At 38.3% G+C, this 17,808-nt stretch overlaps 5 protein-coding genes across 5 annotated transcripts; 1 reads left to right on the plus strand and 4 right to left on the minus strand.

Moving 5' to 3' along the window:
- Nucleotides 1-7,966: 7,966 nt before the first annotated feature.
- LOC136350033 (uncharacterized) lies at nt 7,967-9,691 on the plus strand. The gene has a single exon (XM_066301557.1). It carries the CDS (start codon nt 8,205-8,207, stop codon nt 9,270-9,272), a length of 1,068 nt encoding a protein of 355 aa, XP_066157654.1. The 5' UTR covers nt 7,967-8,204; the 3' UTR covers nt 9,273-9,691.
- A 3,584-nt stretch (nt 9,692-13,275) lies between these two features.
- On the minus strand, nt 13,276-14,241 carry LOC136350035 (uncharacterized). The gene has a single exon (XM_066301560.1). The coding sequence runs from the start codon at nt 14,239-14,241 to the stop codon at nt 13,276-13,278; it is 966 nt and encodes a 321-aa protein (XP_066157657.1).
- A 42-nt stretch (nt 14,242-14,283) lies between these two features.
- LOC136350036 (uncharacterized) lies at nt 14,284-15,147 on the minus strand. The gene has a single exon (XM_066301561.1). It carries the CDS (start codon nt 15,145-15,147, stop codon nt 14,284-14,286), a length of 864 nt encoding a protein of 287 aa, XP_066157658.1.
- LOC136350038 (uncharacterized) lies at nt 15,147-16,355 on the minus strand. The gene has a single exon (XM_066301562.1). The coding sequence runs from the start codon at nt 16,353-16,355 to the stop codon at nt 15,147-15,149; it is 1,209 nt and encodes a 402-aa protein (XP_066157659.1).
- A 424-nt stretch (nt 16,356-16,779) lies between these two features.
- Nucleotides 16,780-17,604, minus strand: LOC136350039 (uncharacterized). Its single transcript, XM_066301563.1, has one exon. It carries the CDS (start codon nt 17,602-17,604, stop codon nt 16,780-16,782), a length of 825 nt encoding a protein of 274 aa, XP_066157660.1.
- Between the last annotated feature and the right edge of the window lie 204 nt (nt 17,605-17,808).

Below are 17,808 nucleotides of genomic sequence, written 5' to 3' on the forward strand. Positions count from 1 at the left end.
TGGAAATACAGCAACGAGACCGTCAACCAGACATATTGGCGCAACGCTTGTGTCCATTACATCCAGTGCAACTTAGGGCAGTGAATCTTCCTCACAGAAGCATTGGCTGATACAGAACAGAAGCAGAAACTGTAAGTTTCAATTGCCGGACATTCTGTTAATTAAGTTTAATTATTGATTGATGAAAAAATTTAAGAAACAAATCTTAACTGATATAACATCCGCGTATACGAACAAATTCGGAAGCCAGTAATAGGAGTAATAACTCTACAACTGACTATAATATTGAACAGCTTTATAGTGAAGCAGGTCTTAGCAATTGTTTTAATTTAAGTAAAACCCTAAATAGCATAGACATGGCCGATGCCTTGAGGTCTACAGTCTCTTTATTAAAATCTTTCGATGGAACTCCCGATCAATTAGATTCATTTATTCAACAAATTGATACATTTCATGCAAGATACTATAATAACGACCCGTCACAACAAGAGTATGTTCTGCTCGCGATAAGATCCAAAATATTGGGACAAGCGGAAAAATTCCTTCTAACGCGACCAGATTTACAAACTTGAGACGAGATCAAGCTTGCATTAAAACAAAAATTCAGTGACCCACTGACAAGAGCTAACCTACAACAACAGCTCATCTTCTTAGCGCGAAAAAATGAAACAACCATTGACTATATACATAAACTCAAGGCCTTAGTCACCCAAGTTAACTCAAAAATTTGTATGGAAATCCACAATAGGGAAGCACAAAGTATTCTTATTGCACAAAACGAGCTAACAGCTACGCAAAATTTGCTAGCAAATGTCTCTAACGAATTACGAACGTTGTTAATCGTACAGAATCCACAAGATCTTGGTCAGGCAACGGACATCATCACAAATTACGAAATTCTGATGAGCCAGAATAGTTTTAAAAGTAATTATTTAAATCAAAATCGATTTTCTAATCAACAGAGACCAAATTTAAATCATTCCCAAACTCAGAACCACAGTAAACCACCACCAATAAGGCATCCCATAAATAGGGTACCCTCACTCCAAACTCATCAACGGAACAATCCAGGTAGATCCTTCAATTCCTTCCCTCAAAACCAATTTGTCTCACGAAATCAAATTCCAACTCAAGGAAACTACCCTACTAATCAGTACCCGCAACCAATGTCTGGAGTAAGTACAGCAGTACCTAGGACGCATAAAAGTTTTGCGCAACCTAGATTTCAGCGAAACCTATTTCAGCGACAGAATCCCCAACAACCTCAGCCGAAATATACGTTTCAAGAATTAACCCATCTCGAAACTAATCTTGACCCCTATTCAGAGACCTTTGATCTAGTTGAAAATGAAATTCCTCATGAAAAACCTGAACTACAAGATGAAGAAGAAAATTTTCGGTCATCAGCCTCGGATCAAGAACATCCCTAGGAAGTTCTCAGGATAATCAATTACCCTACATAGAAATCCCTGGTTCACAGATAAAATTGCTCATTGATACAGGTTCCCATGCATCCCTACTCAAACCCTCCTTGGCTGAAAACCTATTCCCTAATAAAATAAGACCTTATACCAGCACATTGCAGACCTGTGCAGGAACCAAAAGGTCCAGTCACAAAGCCAATATCCCATTACTTTCATATTATGGCATATCAAAATCTATCGATTTTGTTCTCTATCCTTTCCATGAATATTATGATGGAATATTAGGAATCAAAAACCTTCGTAATCTAAACTTAAGTATAGATTTGAGAAATAAAGTATTAAAAAATAACTACTTTGAGATACCCTTTAAATATCGACAGAACTTTGAACAATGCAAAATCGAAATTCAATCCCAAACTTTGCAGAAAACTACCATTAGAACCATGTTACCAAATGGCACAACTTGGCTACTAGATCATTATCATGACGGACAAATAGAGATACAACCTTCATTGATAACTATCAATAATCAATCATATACAATAGAGATGTTTAATCATTCTCAAAACTCTGTTATTATAGAATATAACGTAAACGAAAACCTACCGTTAGAACCTATAGAACTAAATAACTACGAAATCCTTAACCTAGAACAAAAAGCTAGTCGACAAAATCCTCTATTAAAGAAACAAGAACAACTAGATTTAAAGCCCTTAATCAGAAGCGAACACTTAAACAGGGAAGAACAAGTCCAACTCTTCAAATTACTTAGTTCCTATCAACAAATTCTTTATAAGCCGGGTGATCGACTAACCTTTTCTAATCAAATAAAACATACTATTAACACAACAGATGAAATACCTGTTTATACAAAAAATTACCGTTACCCCTATGTACACAAAGAGGAAATTAAAAAACAAATCAATGAAATGTTAGAGGATGGAATAATTCGTCCTTCATATTCCCCATGGAGCTCACCTGTGTGGATAGTTCCAAAGAAAATGGACGCCTCGGGGAAAAGAAAATGGCGAATGATAATCGATTATCGGAAAGTAAACGAAAAGACAATAGATGATCGGTACCCTCTACCCAATATTACAGAAATATTAGACAAACTGGGAAGAAGTCAATACTTCACCACCTTGGACCTCGCTAGCGGATTTCATCAGATAGAGATGGATCCGAAAAGTATTCCAAAAACCGCTTTCAACGTTGAAAACGGACATTATGAGTATACTCGAATGCCCTTCGGACTCAAAAATGCCCCTTCAACATTTCAACGCACAATGGATAATGTCCTAAAAGGACTACAAGGCAAAATATGTCTTGTCTACATGGATGATATCATAATATACTCTACTAGCCTAGAGGAACACATTAATTCATTAAAAACAGTTTTTGATAGACTCAATTCATATGATATGAAGATCCAATTGGACAAGTCCGAATTCCTCAAAAAAACAGTAGAATTCCTAGGTCACATCATTACCCCTGATGGAATTAAGCCGAATCCTAAGAAAATCGAAGCAATAAAGAAATTCGCAGTTCCCAAAACCGCTAAAGAAATCAAGTCATTTTTAGGACTTGTAGGCTATTACAGGAAATTTATTAAGAACTTTGCGAAAATAACGAAACCTTTAACCCAAAATTTAAAAAAAGGAGCCAAGATAGTGCAAGATAAACCATTTATGGAAGCCTTTAATCTCTGTAAAGACCTACTCATAAACGATCCAATACTCCAATACCCCGATTTTACTAAACCCTTCATTCTCACCACTGATGCCTAAGATTACGCAATAGGCGCTGTCTTATCCCAAGGAACCATAGGCAACGACCTCCCGGTATGTTTTGCCAGCAGAACACTCAATCCCGCTGAATGCAACTATTCAACGATTGAGAAAGAACTGCTAGCCATAGTCTGGGCAACAAAATATTTTAGGCCATATCTGTTCGGTCGAAAATTCATCATCGTGACAGATCACAAACCCCTCCAATGGCTCTTTTCAATCAAAGAACCGAACTCTAAACTAGTTCGGTGGAAATTAAAGCTACAAGAATACGATTACGACATAAAATATAAAAAAGGTGCGAAGAACTTAAACGCAGATGCTCTCTCTCGCCCACCTAGGGAATTAAATCCAGTAGAGTTAGATATATCTTTGACCCATGCTTCAGCCATAGCCGAAAGAAATTAAAAAAATGAAGACCAATATTTATGGCATGAGCGTATCAAGCATTTCTTCAATACACAAGAAAATTTATTTGAGAAACCAGTAAAAAAGGAAATTATACAGCCTAAACCTACAATTAAAATCTTATCTGACATACAAATCCAGCCCCCAAGAGAAGAACTCGTAAAACAAGCCACAGAAAACGATGACACTAAGCATTCCAGTACAGCAACCGCTGAAAGTACGATAACTGCGGAAGAAACAGAAACTGTTCATACGTCCCGTGAAAACCCTATTCTCGGAGCTCCTTACGTCAACAAGAGTGTCAATACGTATACAAACCAGGTCATATTTAAATGGATCCCCAGAGAAAAGTCATACGCAACAACCCAAAAACTTTTCAATACAAAGGTAAGAAAAATCATCTTCATAAATGAAACTCCGACAACCGAGGATATTCAAGCAATCCTTACAGAACAGCTACCACCTAAAATGTACTGTCTACACTTTCCACAGAAAGAGTTAGAACCGATAATTATCCGAATTCTTCAGGAAACCTTTCAAAATAACGCGTACATCCTTGTAATATCTAATACCCTATTAGAAGATGTTACAGATCCAGACGACCAAAAAGAGGTGATCGAAAGGTACCACACTACAAAAACAACACACCGAGGAATCAGTGAAAATATAAAAAACATCAAACAATGTTACTATTGGCCGAATTTAGAAAGAGATGTCATAAACTATATTAACACTTGTGATATCTGTCAGAAAACAAAATATGACAGACATCCTCATCAAGTCATATATAAACCTACACCAACCGAGAATAAACCCTTTGAACACCTTTACATGGACATCTACTCTATCTCGAACCAAAAATACCTCACAATAATAGATAACTTCTCGAAATTTGCAGCAGCCTACCCCTTAAACGAAACATCGATAGAGATTTGTCAGAATCTCATTAAATTCTTCTCTCACCACGGTACACCCTCCAAAATAACTACTGATAATGCAAAATCATTTAAAAGCTTCTTGATCCAAGAACTTTGTAAGACTTATAAAATTGATCTCCACTATACAACACCGTATAACCCTAACTCAAATTCCCCTGTCGAACGATTTCATTCGACCCTTAAGGAAAGCCTTAGCGCTCTCAGAAACACCTATAGAGATAAAACCATCACCGAATTAATAGACATAGCAATTTTGAACTACAATAATAGCATTCATTCAACCCATGACTATACCCCATTCCAAATAATGAAAGGAAATTTAAATTATCAACTCAATTTTGAGAAAAACATTAACCAACTCCAAACAGACTACATTCACGAACTATCCGATATCTTTAAAACACTTAATACCACTATTAATCAAAAATTAAGTGCAAAAAAGACTAACGTCTTAGCCAAACTTAACAAAACTCGTGAAAATGACCCTGAAATACCAGAGGGAACTAAACAACTGATAAAAACCCCTCAACGATTATCAAAATTGCAACCTAAATATAAACTAACCCAATTCACAAATCAAAGACACCCTAAGGATATTAAACGAAGACATTTTCAGAATCATGAAGAGTATCCTAGTACTTCTACCGATGCTCGTTAACGCTCAATACCAAATCGAAGAAATACTGAACCCTCTCCTACCAATCAGTGAAGACCCAAGTTATGTCATCAACAATCACATTTATTATCATGTAAACCTCACTAATATCCGTAAGTGTTTAACATCAACTAAACAAGCCCTTACACTACTTAATACGACTCTAAGCGCGTCCAACACCAGTCATAACGCCCTGCTTTTAACTCGACTTAACAATTTACTTGCTCAAATTGAATTCATCAAAACCTTTGTCATACACTATTCAATGCCAACAAATAGAGTAAAAAGAGGGCTCCTAAATATAGCTGGGAAACTACAAAAATATCTCTACGGTACCCTTGACTCAGACGATGGAGAAAGATATGATAATTATATACAAATCCTTCGAGAAAATCAGAAAACCTTGCAACAAGATATCTCTGCAACTCAAACAATAGTCAAGAAAATAAGCCAGGACGTTGACACCCAGCTTAGCATTATTAATAGCAATCAGCAAAAATTACAGTCTCAGCTAACTAACCTAACACAATCCACATATTCGTCGGCACACGTCCTTTCTTTCATTATTTTTCTCGATAACTTAAGCGTTAACATTCAAACCGCAACCAAAATTTGTGAAAATGTGCAAACTGCGATAGAATTTGCCAAAATAAACGTTCTACATCATAGTATTCACCCTTACAGAGAACTTAGTTCACTCCTTAGACGTATCCAAGCAGAAAATAAGATTCCTTTCACCAACCTTATCAATTATTACGAAATAGCCACTACGAACGTCGTAATACGAAACGATCTTGTAATCTTTCATATCTCAATTCCACTAATAGCCGGAGAACCATATGTTCTTTATCAATTATACCCGATACCCCTTAATAATCATATAATGATAATATCATACCCCTATCTTTTAAAATCCAACACAAAATATTTTAGTCTCGCAAACGCCTGCACAAGGGTAGAAAACATGTCTCTCTGCGAACAACAGTCCTTACATATTAACGAGCAATGTATTGTCGAAACAATACAACTCACTAATCACTGTCCTATGATCCCTATTAGCTATGTGGAATCTTCAGTCACGCAACTATTAGATAATTCCCTACTAGTGATACCAGCTACCAAAGAAATTATTGAATTTCACTGTTCAAATCAGCAAACGATCGAAACACTCATCAAACCCTCGATCCTAACCCTTTCCAGTTGTAACGTAACAATCATGAATAAAACTTATATAGACCAAAAACCTACAATAATTCGATTACGATTAAAACTACCGGCGATCAAAATCAACCGAAATTTACAAAACCCAATTAATCCAATTAAACTCAAAGAAATCAATCTTAAAGATCTGCATCAAGACCTTGAAAGGGCGAACCGATTAACAACACATCAATTAAAAGATTTTGACATAGTGAATACTGGTGTTTCTATTACATCCCTGAGTATTATATTATTTATCATTATTGTAAGTCTTATATATTATTTCTGTTACTATAAGAAATCTAATAAAAATGTAAAAATGGACATACAGCTATCACCTCTCGAAAATAAACCCCTATTTTCTCAATCTTAAGGAGGGAGGAGTTATATGACCGTTTACACGTGAAGATAATAACACATGTCCCGGTGACAATAAACAATAATAATTACACGCGCCCAAATCTGCATCTTCAGCTACTTTTTATTATAAAAAGCCATACGATTAGCATAGCGGGGGTCATTCTGGTACCTTCTTCTGATAAGTGTAATTAAAGTGAATATCTTTGTGTAACAAATAAAGTTTGAATATTTTAACTCTTTTCTATTTGTTTTTAAAAAGCTAAGTCTTAAGGGACTTAACTTAACTCGTGTGTTATTACATAGGCACGGGTAGCGCGTGTTGTGCTTCCAGACAATAGGTCTTCTATGGGTTGGTCATATAATTGTACGAACAGAAGTGTTGTACGTAGTAAATACATTTTTGTAAATTTAATTATTTATCTATGGTAGATTAGAAGATAAAAATTCATGAACATTATACAGGGTGTTTGGTTCACCGATACATATCCGAAAGGGGGTGGTAGGTGCGATGATTTGGAATGTATTGAACCATATATACTATTATATAAAGTGTTACGCATTTCGAGATATCGTCATTTTTCCAAATTTTACCATTTTCGCTGTTTACTTCCATATAAGTTAAAATAAAAATTTAGCTGAATGTTCGATCTGGCTCTACCTTTTTTCACATAAACTTGAATATGTATTTTATTGATATCAAACATCTAATGAAGTCTACATATTAAAAAAAAAATAATGTAGCCTTTTAAAGTTCGAAAAAGAAATTTCTTAAATATCAAACCTTGACTTTGTAAGCGAATACAAGAAAAGGTGCAAATGAAAGAGACGTTCAAATATCTCTAAAAACTTATTGAACTAATGCTCTTTCGAATGATATATTGAAAGACTCAGATTTAATGTCGCATAAGATATTTAATTAAAAAAAAATTAAAAATGCGGATATGGCGATTTAACAATATGAATAAAAATTAATTAGTAATTATTATTTATACATTAATTATACTATTTATTTAAGATTAATTATTATGCTCGAAATGAGATCCACCATTTCTGATACAACATCGGCATCTTCGTCGCATCTCTGTGGTGGTTACTCCTAGCTTCATTTCAACCTTCATGACTTTTGCTGCCCTATTAATTTTTTGAATGAGATGTTCTCGATCGTTAATTTCTTCATTGTATACCAGTTCCTTCATTCTTCCCCAGATATGATAATCTACTGGGGTCAGATCCGGAGATCTAGCAGGCCATAATATTGGTCCGTAAAAAAAATAATATAAAAATAAAATAAAATATCTGGTAAGCCATGATACTGGGTTGCTTAGTAACGAGATATGACAGACAGTGTTTTATTCAAAATTTTTTTAGTGGTCAATCGATGTATTTTATTTCGTATAATACTGTGATATTTCATTTTTAACGATTTAGATTAATGGCTGCATATTCAAATGTTGAATATGCTGATATACTTTTTATGTATGGCAGAGCTGACGGTAACGCAGCTGCCGCTCAGCGTTTATATCGTGAAAGATTTCCTCAAAGAAGAGTACCTAACGTAAAAGTATTCGCTAATACATATCGTAGAATGAGTGAAACTGGGAATTTATATCATCAAGATCCTAGACCGAATAACCAAAAATATCACGCTGAGGTGGACGTACAAATTTTTAATACGTTTGAAGCAGAGCCCACTACAAGCGTTAGGAAAGTAGCTGAACAACTCAACGTATCTACGTGGAAGGTGTGGTCAGTTCTACACTCTGAGAAATTGCACCCTTTTCATTACACACCCGTGCAAGGACTTGAGGAGGGAGATCCAATCCGAAGAACACATTTTTGTCGATTTATCTTACATGCGGATATTGAAGATGGAAGATTTCTTCGCAGGATTTTATGGACGGATGAATCTAAATTTTCCCGTGAAGGAGTTACCAACTTTCATAATTTGCATTATTGGGCTGAAGAAAATCCGCATATGAAAAAAGAAACTTCGTTTCAACATAAATTTAGTGTGAACGTATGGGCTGGTATAATAGGCAGGCTTTTGATTGGCCCATATTTTTTGCCAGACAATTTAAATGGCGAAAATTACCTAGAATTTTTAAGAAATCATTTACCAGATATTTTGGACGATATACCTTTAGATGTAAGAACGGAAATCATATTTCAAAACGATGGATGTCCTGCCCATTATCGGAAAACAATAAGGGAGTTTTTAAATAATCAGTTTCCCGAAAGATGGATAGGGCGAAACGGACCAATATTATGGCCTGCTAGATCTCCGGATCTGACCCCAGTAGATTATCATATCTGGGGAAGAATGAAGGAACTGGTATACAATGAAGAAATTCACGATCGAGACCATCTCATTCAAAAAATTAATAGGGCAGCAAAAGTCATGAAGGTTGAAATGAAGCTAGGAGTAACCACCACAGAGATGCGACGAAGATGCCGATGTTGTATCAGAAATGGTGGATCTCATTTCGAGCATAATAATTAATCTTAAATAAATAGTATAATTAATGTATAAATAATAATTACTAATTAATTTTTATTCATATTGTTAAATCGCCATATCCGCATTTTTAATTTTTTTTTAATTAAATATCTTATGCGACATTAAATCTGAGTCTTTCAATATATCATTCGAAAGAGCATTAGTTCAATAAGTTTTTAGAGATATTTGAACGTCTCTTTCATTTGCACCTTTTCTTGTATTCGCTTACAAAGTCAAGGTTTGATATTTAAGAAATTTCTTTTTCGAACTTTAAAAGGCTACATTATTTTTTTTTTAATATGTAGACTTCATTAGATGTTTGATATCAATAAAATACATATTCAAGTTTATGTGAAAAAAGGTAGAGCCAGATCGAACATTCAGCTAAATTTTTATTTTAACTTATATGGAAGTAAACAGCGAAAATGGTAAAATTTGGAAAAATGACGATATCTCGAAATGCGTAACACTTTATATAATAGTATATATGGTTCAATACATTCCAAATCATCGCACCTACCACCCCCTTTCGGATATGTATCGGTGAACCAAACACCCTGTATAATTGTTCATAACATATTTATTGATCACAATAATGAAATAAATATTACTAAAAATAAATTTAAAAGCATTTAGAGAGTCTTTTACATTAAAAATGCAGGTGTACGAATAGAACTGTTGTATACTGTATATCCAGGCATGGTAAAATACCAAGAAGGATCGAGATTATGTGTTGAAATACAATTTAATCTAAAATGTTCAAAAAAATCGGCTAAAAGTATAACATGAGTTTTCAAATACAAATCTGATTATCCTCCTAAAGAAGATAAAAGAATCCAATACATTCAATGCATGTCTATACACTCCTGGTCAAATTTAAGTGTACAGCTGATTTCTTTACAAAAAGAAATAGAAAAATGAGACGGTTATTGCTGTATAATTTGTATATTAAGGACGGAAACAAAAATTTGATTCGTTAATTATTTTATTTCTTTATTAACAAAACAGTCATACATTTTAATTACATAGAAAGTGATAGTTGGCCAAATTAAAGTGTACAGCAACAAAATATGCATATTTTTCAAATTAAAAAATATCAAATTTCATGAATTTTTAAAACAAATCAGTAATTAATTGAGTCTCCTTTAGATTCAATAACTTTCAACAATCTACGGTTCATAGAACAACACAAAGTTTTCAAAAGGTTGGGTTTGTTTATTTTAATTTTCTGCGCTGCTTTTAAAATTTCTTCTCATAGTTCAGAGTCAGAGTTGTATGCTCTTTTTTTGTACACTTCCCCAGAGAGTGCTTTCAAATAATTTTCTATTGGGTTCAAGTCTGGAGAGCGCGCCGACCAATCAAAAATCTTCAATCCCATTTGTGATAACCCTTCTTTTGTGACTCTGGAAGAGTGAACGGGCGCGTTGTCCTGTAAAAAGTAAAAATCTCCATCTGGAAACAATGATGCCATCCACGGATAAACTTTCTCCCGTAAAAGAGTTAAATAACCTTGGCTATTGATTCTTCCAGAGATTCTTTCCAGCAGAAAATGCCCTGAAGCAGTTATTGCTCCCCAAATCATCACCCCTCCACCTCTCATTTGGCGTTTTGGACGATAAAACGATGTTGTTGATCTATCTTCCATGTACCTATACTCATTATCAGGACCATCCTTTGCGAATTTTTTTTCATCAGCGAATACTGTCTTTGTCCAGATAAAGTCCCCTAAAGATAACCACTCTCGAGCTTTTGCCACTCGAAACTCACGGTGGGCTTTGGTGAGAGGAATTTGTTTGTGAACTTTTTTCCATTCAACACCCATTTGAGGAAGAGTTCTCCTTATGGTTCTTGCAGATGCGACCAATTGCAAGTTTTCTTTTAATTTCCGAGAAGTCACCAACTCATCTTCTCCTGCTAACCGGCGAATTTCTATTTTAATATGCGCTTAGCTTCGCATATTTAACTTTGATTTGGGTCCTCTCTTCTTTTTCACTCGATTGTATTCCGTTTTATACATTTTTGCAACTGTAGAATGAGACAGATGAAATTTTTCTGCAACAGCACGATAACTCATACCACGCTCAACATTTTTTTTAACTCTAGTGATTAAATCGAAAGAATACATTTTTAATTTGTTCTTTTCACATAAAAGGAAAGAACTAGACTGATTTAAAAAATAATCTCATGTTTACATATAAAATATGCGATGTACACTTTAATTTGGCCAGGAATCTGTTATTGTTTATTTATTAATCCAATTCTCATTTGAATTGTCAAAGATTAATACACAAATAAGTGATGGACATTATACAGAGTGTTTCCTAACTACTTGTAAAAAATTTAAAGGCGTAATCCTCGACTAATTTTGAGTCAAAAATGTCTAATAAACATATGTCCGCAAATGCCTTGTTTTCAAGATACAGGGTGTTGACTGAAAGACGTTGAAAAAGGTTTCTAAAGGTTTAGTGGTATTTACTAACTTGTTTATTGTTAGTTTTTTTTGCTACTTCCACTACTATAAACAAGATAGTCAGTGTTATTTTGGTGTTTTACTCTCTAAAGTGAAAGAATTTAGTTCTGTGTCCCAAAAATCAGATTATACCTCAGTTTTGAAAATTTTTCAAATGCATAATTACACTCATCAAGAAATGGCCAATATGGTTTTTGTTTACGGCCTTACTGATGGTAAGTGTTAGCAGCGAGGCCCATTTACATGGAAAGGTTTCCAAACCACCAAGCTCTCAACCACCAAACCTTTAAAAACCTCTTTCAACGTCTTTGTGATACAGGATCTCTTATGAAAACTCCAGGAGGAGGGAAGCCAATAACACGTCGAACACCAGAAGTGGAGGAAGCAATCTTAAGACGTATTGAAGAAAACCCCGAAACCCCCGGAATTGTCTTTTCTAAAATTCAAACACCCAAATTGAGTCATTTTGGAAATAAAATCTCTTTTTCTTGTCACATTTCAACACCCTGTATCTTGGAAACAAGGCATTTGCGGACATATGTTTATTAGACATTTTTTACTCAAAATCAGTCGAGGAGTACGCCTTTAAATTTTTTACACGTAGTTAGGAAACACTCTGTATATAGTCTGTTTGCAATTGGTTGAGGTTTTTCTCGTAGTTCAATTGATAGTTTAAGTTCCCTTTCATGATTTGGAAAGGGGTGTAATCATGAGAAGAATGTATGCTACTATTATAGTTCAGAAAGGCAAGGTTTACTAATTCTGGGATAGTTTTGGATCGATAGTTGTTTCGAAGTACGGTAAGGCTTTCTTTGAGTGTTGAATGGATCCTCTCTATTGGCGAGTTTGAGTTCGGGTTATACGGGGTAGTGTGATGTATTTCAATTTTATAGGTTTTGCAGATATCTTGAATAAGAAAATTTTTAAATACCCTGGCATTGTCCATTGTAATTTTGGAGGGTGTCCCGTGATGTGCAAAGAAGTTTAATAGATTTTGATAGATTTCAATTGGTGTTTCATTTGTAGGGTACGCTGCTGCAAATTTTGAAAAATTATCTATAATTGTTAAATATTTCTGATTCGACAGTGTTGGGGAGTGGACTGTATTTGGGGTTGGATTCTGTTTATCTAAAAGTCCCGCGGGGTATTTTCACTTCGAACACATTTGCTTTAGAAGACCAGCTTCAATAACTAACATAGAGTTGCAAGACCTCTACTGTCTATCTATCTATGGTATTCCCCCTTTTTCCCGAAGTTCCGTTATTTTCCGCTCCAGCGCTGGCAGCGCCGGAACCTACGTAAGTCAGGTTGACGCCGGGGCGCGGGAGTTTCGAATCTAACAGAACCCCTGGGATTCTAAACATACTCCCGCCCGTTGAAAGGATGGCTTTCAACCAAAGGAAACCACGTAATTCGACTAAAGTCTAACAAATCACTTAAACTAGACTTAAGATACCTACAAATTTTTAACATTTAAATTAAAGACAAAGGTGCGTAGGGCATTCTAAGAATATTTGGATAGATTGGGGAGAGGCCTCACGAATCCTCTTCGGCCAGAGAGGGGAACGGGCATAGGCGCGCCACTGCTCGTCGGATCGTCCCCTTTTTGGTGCGCAGCGTGACTACCCGTACGACGCCATCTTTGCCTGGGTGCAGTTCGGATATGATACCCAGCTGCCACTGCATGGGTGGTGAATGATCCTCTTTGATCAAAACTAAGGTGCCTTCGCGAACATTGTGTCCTTCCCGCCTCCATTTGACTCGCCCCTGAAGTTCGGAGATGTATTCTTTGGACCAGCGGGTCCAGAAATTTTGCTGGATCTGTTGGATCCGCTGGTGACGGGAGAGACGTCCTTCTGGCAGATGGAGGAGGCTCGGGTCTGGAACGGCCGTAAGTGACCGCCCGATCAGAAGATGAGAGGGTGTCAGTGGCGGTAAATCGAGAGAGTCAACGGAAAGAGGAGTGAGGGGGCGGGAATTCAGGATGGCAGTTATTTGAGCCAATAGAGTGTACAATTCTTCAAAAGTTAATAAAGCATTACCCGCTACTCTTTTCAAGTGGTATTTTGCTGATTTCACACCTGCCTCCCAGAGGCCACCGAAATGGGGGGAGTAAGCTGGAATGAATTTCCAGTTGAATTGCGCTTTCGCCAAGGCGCAGGTCAAGTGAGACTCTTCGTTTTCAAGGAACTGCCCGAGTTCCCGAAGCTCCGAGTTTGCACCCACAAAGTTGGTACCATTATCGGACCTTATCACGCTAGGCATGCCCCATCGGGAGGCAAAACGCCTTAAGGACATTATGAACGACTCGGTAGTTAAATCGGACACCAATTCGAGATGGATGGCTCTGCTAGCGAAGCATATGAATATTGCCACATAGCATTTTGAGGTGCCGCACCCACGGCCCTTCCGGTCCTTTATATTGAAGGGGCCGGCGTAATCAACGCCGGTGATGGAAAAGGCAGCATTTGGAGTGACTCGATCGTAGGGCAAGTGCCCCATTAGAGGGGGCACTGACTTGGGATTTGCTTTGAAGCACGGCACTTAATTACGTACAACTTTCCTAGCAAGATTTCTACCACCTAACGCCCAGTATTTTTCGCGAATATTTGCTAAAAGCGTTTGCGGACCCGCATGAAGGAGGCGCTTGTGCTCTTCGATGAAAATAAACTGGGTGAGAGGGTGTTTAGCTGGAAGAATCTGGGGATGGCGCTTATCGAAATCAAAATCGGAATTTTCCAATCTCCCGCCGACTCGGAGCACTCCCCTTGGGTCCATAAAGGGATTGAGGTTACTCAAAGGGCTCTTAGAAGGCATACGCTGGTTTTTGGACAGGACCTCGATTTCCCTTTGAAAACATTGAGCCTGAGTGACTCGAATCAAGTGATGCATGGCTTCGTATGTTTCCTCGATGCTAGGAAGCAGAGACGCACCCACGTTTTTCGCGTATCTTGTGTGATTGATAAACCGCCAGACATTAGCCATGACACGTCTCAACCTGGGAAGGGATGAAAAACGCTCGAAGGGTATAATAGCAGAGTGCTCTTGCACTGATACTGAGACGGTTTGGGGGACCTTCATCTCCAATTCGCTGAAATTAGGCCGACCTGCTTCTGAGAATTTGAGATTGGGAGAGGCTAGCCAGGATGGTCCCGTCCACCACTGAGTCGAGTCCTTTAATGCGCGGGGACTCACACCTCGCGATAGCAAATCGGCGGGATTCTCTTGAGACACCACATGGTGCCATTCCGCTGGGGACGACAGAGACTGTATCTCTGCAACTCGATGGCGGACGAAAGTCTTAAGACTCGAGGGCTCAAACCTTATCCAAGCAAGGACAATAGTGGAATCACACCAGTAAAACTTACCGGTGATTGGGAGGTTGATGGACTTGACGACTGCATTCATCAATCTTGCAGGGAGAGCTGAGCTGCGCAGAGCTCTAATCTTGGAATCGTGAGGGAGCTTACTGGAGCCACCCTGGATTTTGCGCAAAGCAAGCGAGAGACAAAGGCCCCTTGAATATTGATAGAACGGATATAGATTGCGGCTCCATACGCCTTTTCACTCGCGTCGGAAAATGCGTGAATTTCGAACACGGAGGAGTCGACGCTGCTGACGAATCGAGGGACTGCAATACGATTAATTTCAGGTACCTCCTGAATAAAGGTATGCCACGGAACTGATACATCTGGAGGCAACCTTTCGTCCCAGTCGATCTCTTTTCGCCACAATTGCTGAAGCAGGGTCTTTGCATTGACGGTACACGGACCCAGAATGCCGAGCGGATCAAAGATTTTAGCGATGATTGAAAGCATCGCGCGTTTAGTGTACTCCTTGACAGCGGGCTGCTCTGCCAAATTGTAAGTTAAATTATCATCTTGGCTATTCCACGATAAGCCTAGAGTTTTCACGGTCTTGTTTGCGCCCAGATCAATGGTATGGCAAGGTAGCTCGGCATCAAAGATCGTTGATTGTTCGATGATCTGCGGATCATTCGAAATCCATTTTCGAAGCGGAAAATCAACTGATGATAGGATTTGAGACACGTCTGCGCAAATTTGGACGGCCTTAGGGATTGAATTGGCCCCATATAGAAAATCATCGACGTAAAAGGAAGTTCGAATAGCTTCAGCAGCTTCCGGGTGCGATTCTTGAACTTCATCAGCTACCTGAAAAAGGCAGCGAATCGCAAGGAACGAACTCGAGGCTAGCCCATACGTTACTGTACTTAACTCATACCTTTCAACTGGCTGGGTTGGATCCGCTCTCCAAAGGATTCTTTGGAGCGAACGCTGCTGGGGTTCAACGAGGATCTGTCGATACATCATGGAAACATCAGCTCCTACCACATAGGGGTAAATTCTGAACCTCAGCATTGTGGAAAATAGTTCTGGCTGAATCGTTGGCCCAGTCATGTGTACATCATTAATAGAAATGCCAGTAGATGTAACCGCGGATCCATCAAAGACTACTCGGAGCTTGGTAGTCATGCTGTCCTTTTTCAGGACCCCATGATGAGGCAAATAGTAAACGTGCTTCGGAGGTTGAACTTCATCGACCACTTTGGTCATGTGACCAAAATTGAGATAGTCTTGCATGAATTTGACGTACATGTCCTTTAACGCGGGATTGCGTGCGAATTTTCTTTCCATGGCGAACAATCGTCGTTCAGCTTGTTCAAAGGATTCTCCTAGGGAATCTAGAGACCCTTTGAACGGGATTGTAACAATGAACCGACCATTTTCATCCTTTCGGATGGTTTCCGAAAATATTTTTTCGCACGCACGCTCTTCGCTGGAAAGGGCTAGGAATTGTGGACATTCCTCAACTTCCCAAAAATTTTTTAGAACAATATTCAAGTTGGTGTCCCTGGGGTTGGAAATTGTAGCGACGTTTCAAAGGGTAGAATTCCCTACTGGATTTATGGATGGAAACCTTCCGGAGATAACATAACCCAATTTTGTTTTATGCAAGTACGGATATTTTTGGAGTTCCTTGCAAAATAGGTCCCAAAACAAATCAACGCCGATAATCATATCAATTGGTTTGGGTTTCTGAAAGTTGGGATCGGCAAAGATTGACGCTCACAGGGAGAGCTGTTTGGGCAGGCGCTTCAGCTATTGGATTATCACGCTCCGCGGAGGCGATCTTGGGGAGATGAAGCAACGTGTTATGGGATTTTTTGCACTTTTTGCACTTATATGAGGATTTGCATTCATAGGAAGAATGCCCAGGACGGAAACAATTTAAACATCGATGTAACTCTTTCATTTTATCGATGCGAGCGGGGACGGGCATTTGCAAAAGCGCTGGACACACATATAGTAAGTGATGTTCTTTGCACAGGGGACACACCGAACCTTGCGCGGCAGCATGAGAAAATGTTGTCCTTTTGGACGATGGCTTGCCCGAGGATAAGCCATGGACATTTACCTGCGCGGGTTTCTCCGAGTCCGCGGCTTTGCGGGCTAGAAGTTTGCATTGCTTTTGGAGGAAATCGAGCAAGTCGTCATTCTCGGGTGGGTCGTTTGAGTCGACACGCTCTTTTTCCCACTCTGCCTTGGTTAATGAATCGAGTTTTCGAAGAACGATTTCGATAAGAAGGCTATTCCAAGTTTCGACTGGTTGACCGAGAGCCTTTAAAGCACGCAAATGACCGCTTACATTTCGATAAAGGGAGTTCAAAGCAGGATGATTACATTTTACAATTTTTGGGAAGTCTAAAATTCCCTCAACATGCTTGTGGATCATGAAAGGCTTGTCCTCGTATTGCCTTTTGAGCAAATCCCAAGCCTCCTCATAATTTTTCGCGGATATGTCTAAACCTGCAATGGCCGTCGCGGCTTCTCCGATCAAAGACATACTGAGATATCGGAACTTTTCGATCGCGTCGACGGAGTCATTCAAATGGATAACCTTTTCGAAATGGTCATGGAACATGGCTCATTTGTCATAGGACCCATCGAATTTGGGGAGCTGCAGACTCGGAACCTTGACCTTGCCTTTTGCTTCGCGAACAGAGCTATGCTCAGTGCCATGAATCGAAGGAGCGTTTTCGTTTAATGG

The sequence above is a fragment of the Euwallacea fornicatus genome, unplaced genomic scaffold, assembly GCF_040115645.1.
Source record: "Euwallacea fornicatus isolate EFF26 unplaced genomic scaffold, ASM4011564v1 scaffold_88, whole genome shotgun sequence".
In the NCBI taxonomy this organism is placed as follows: domain Eukaryota; kingdom Metazoa; phylum Arthropoda; class Insecta; order Coleoptera; family Curculionidae; genus Euwallacea; species Euwallacea fornicatus.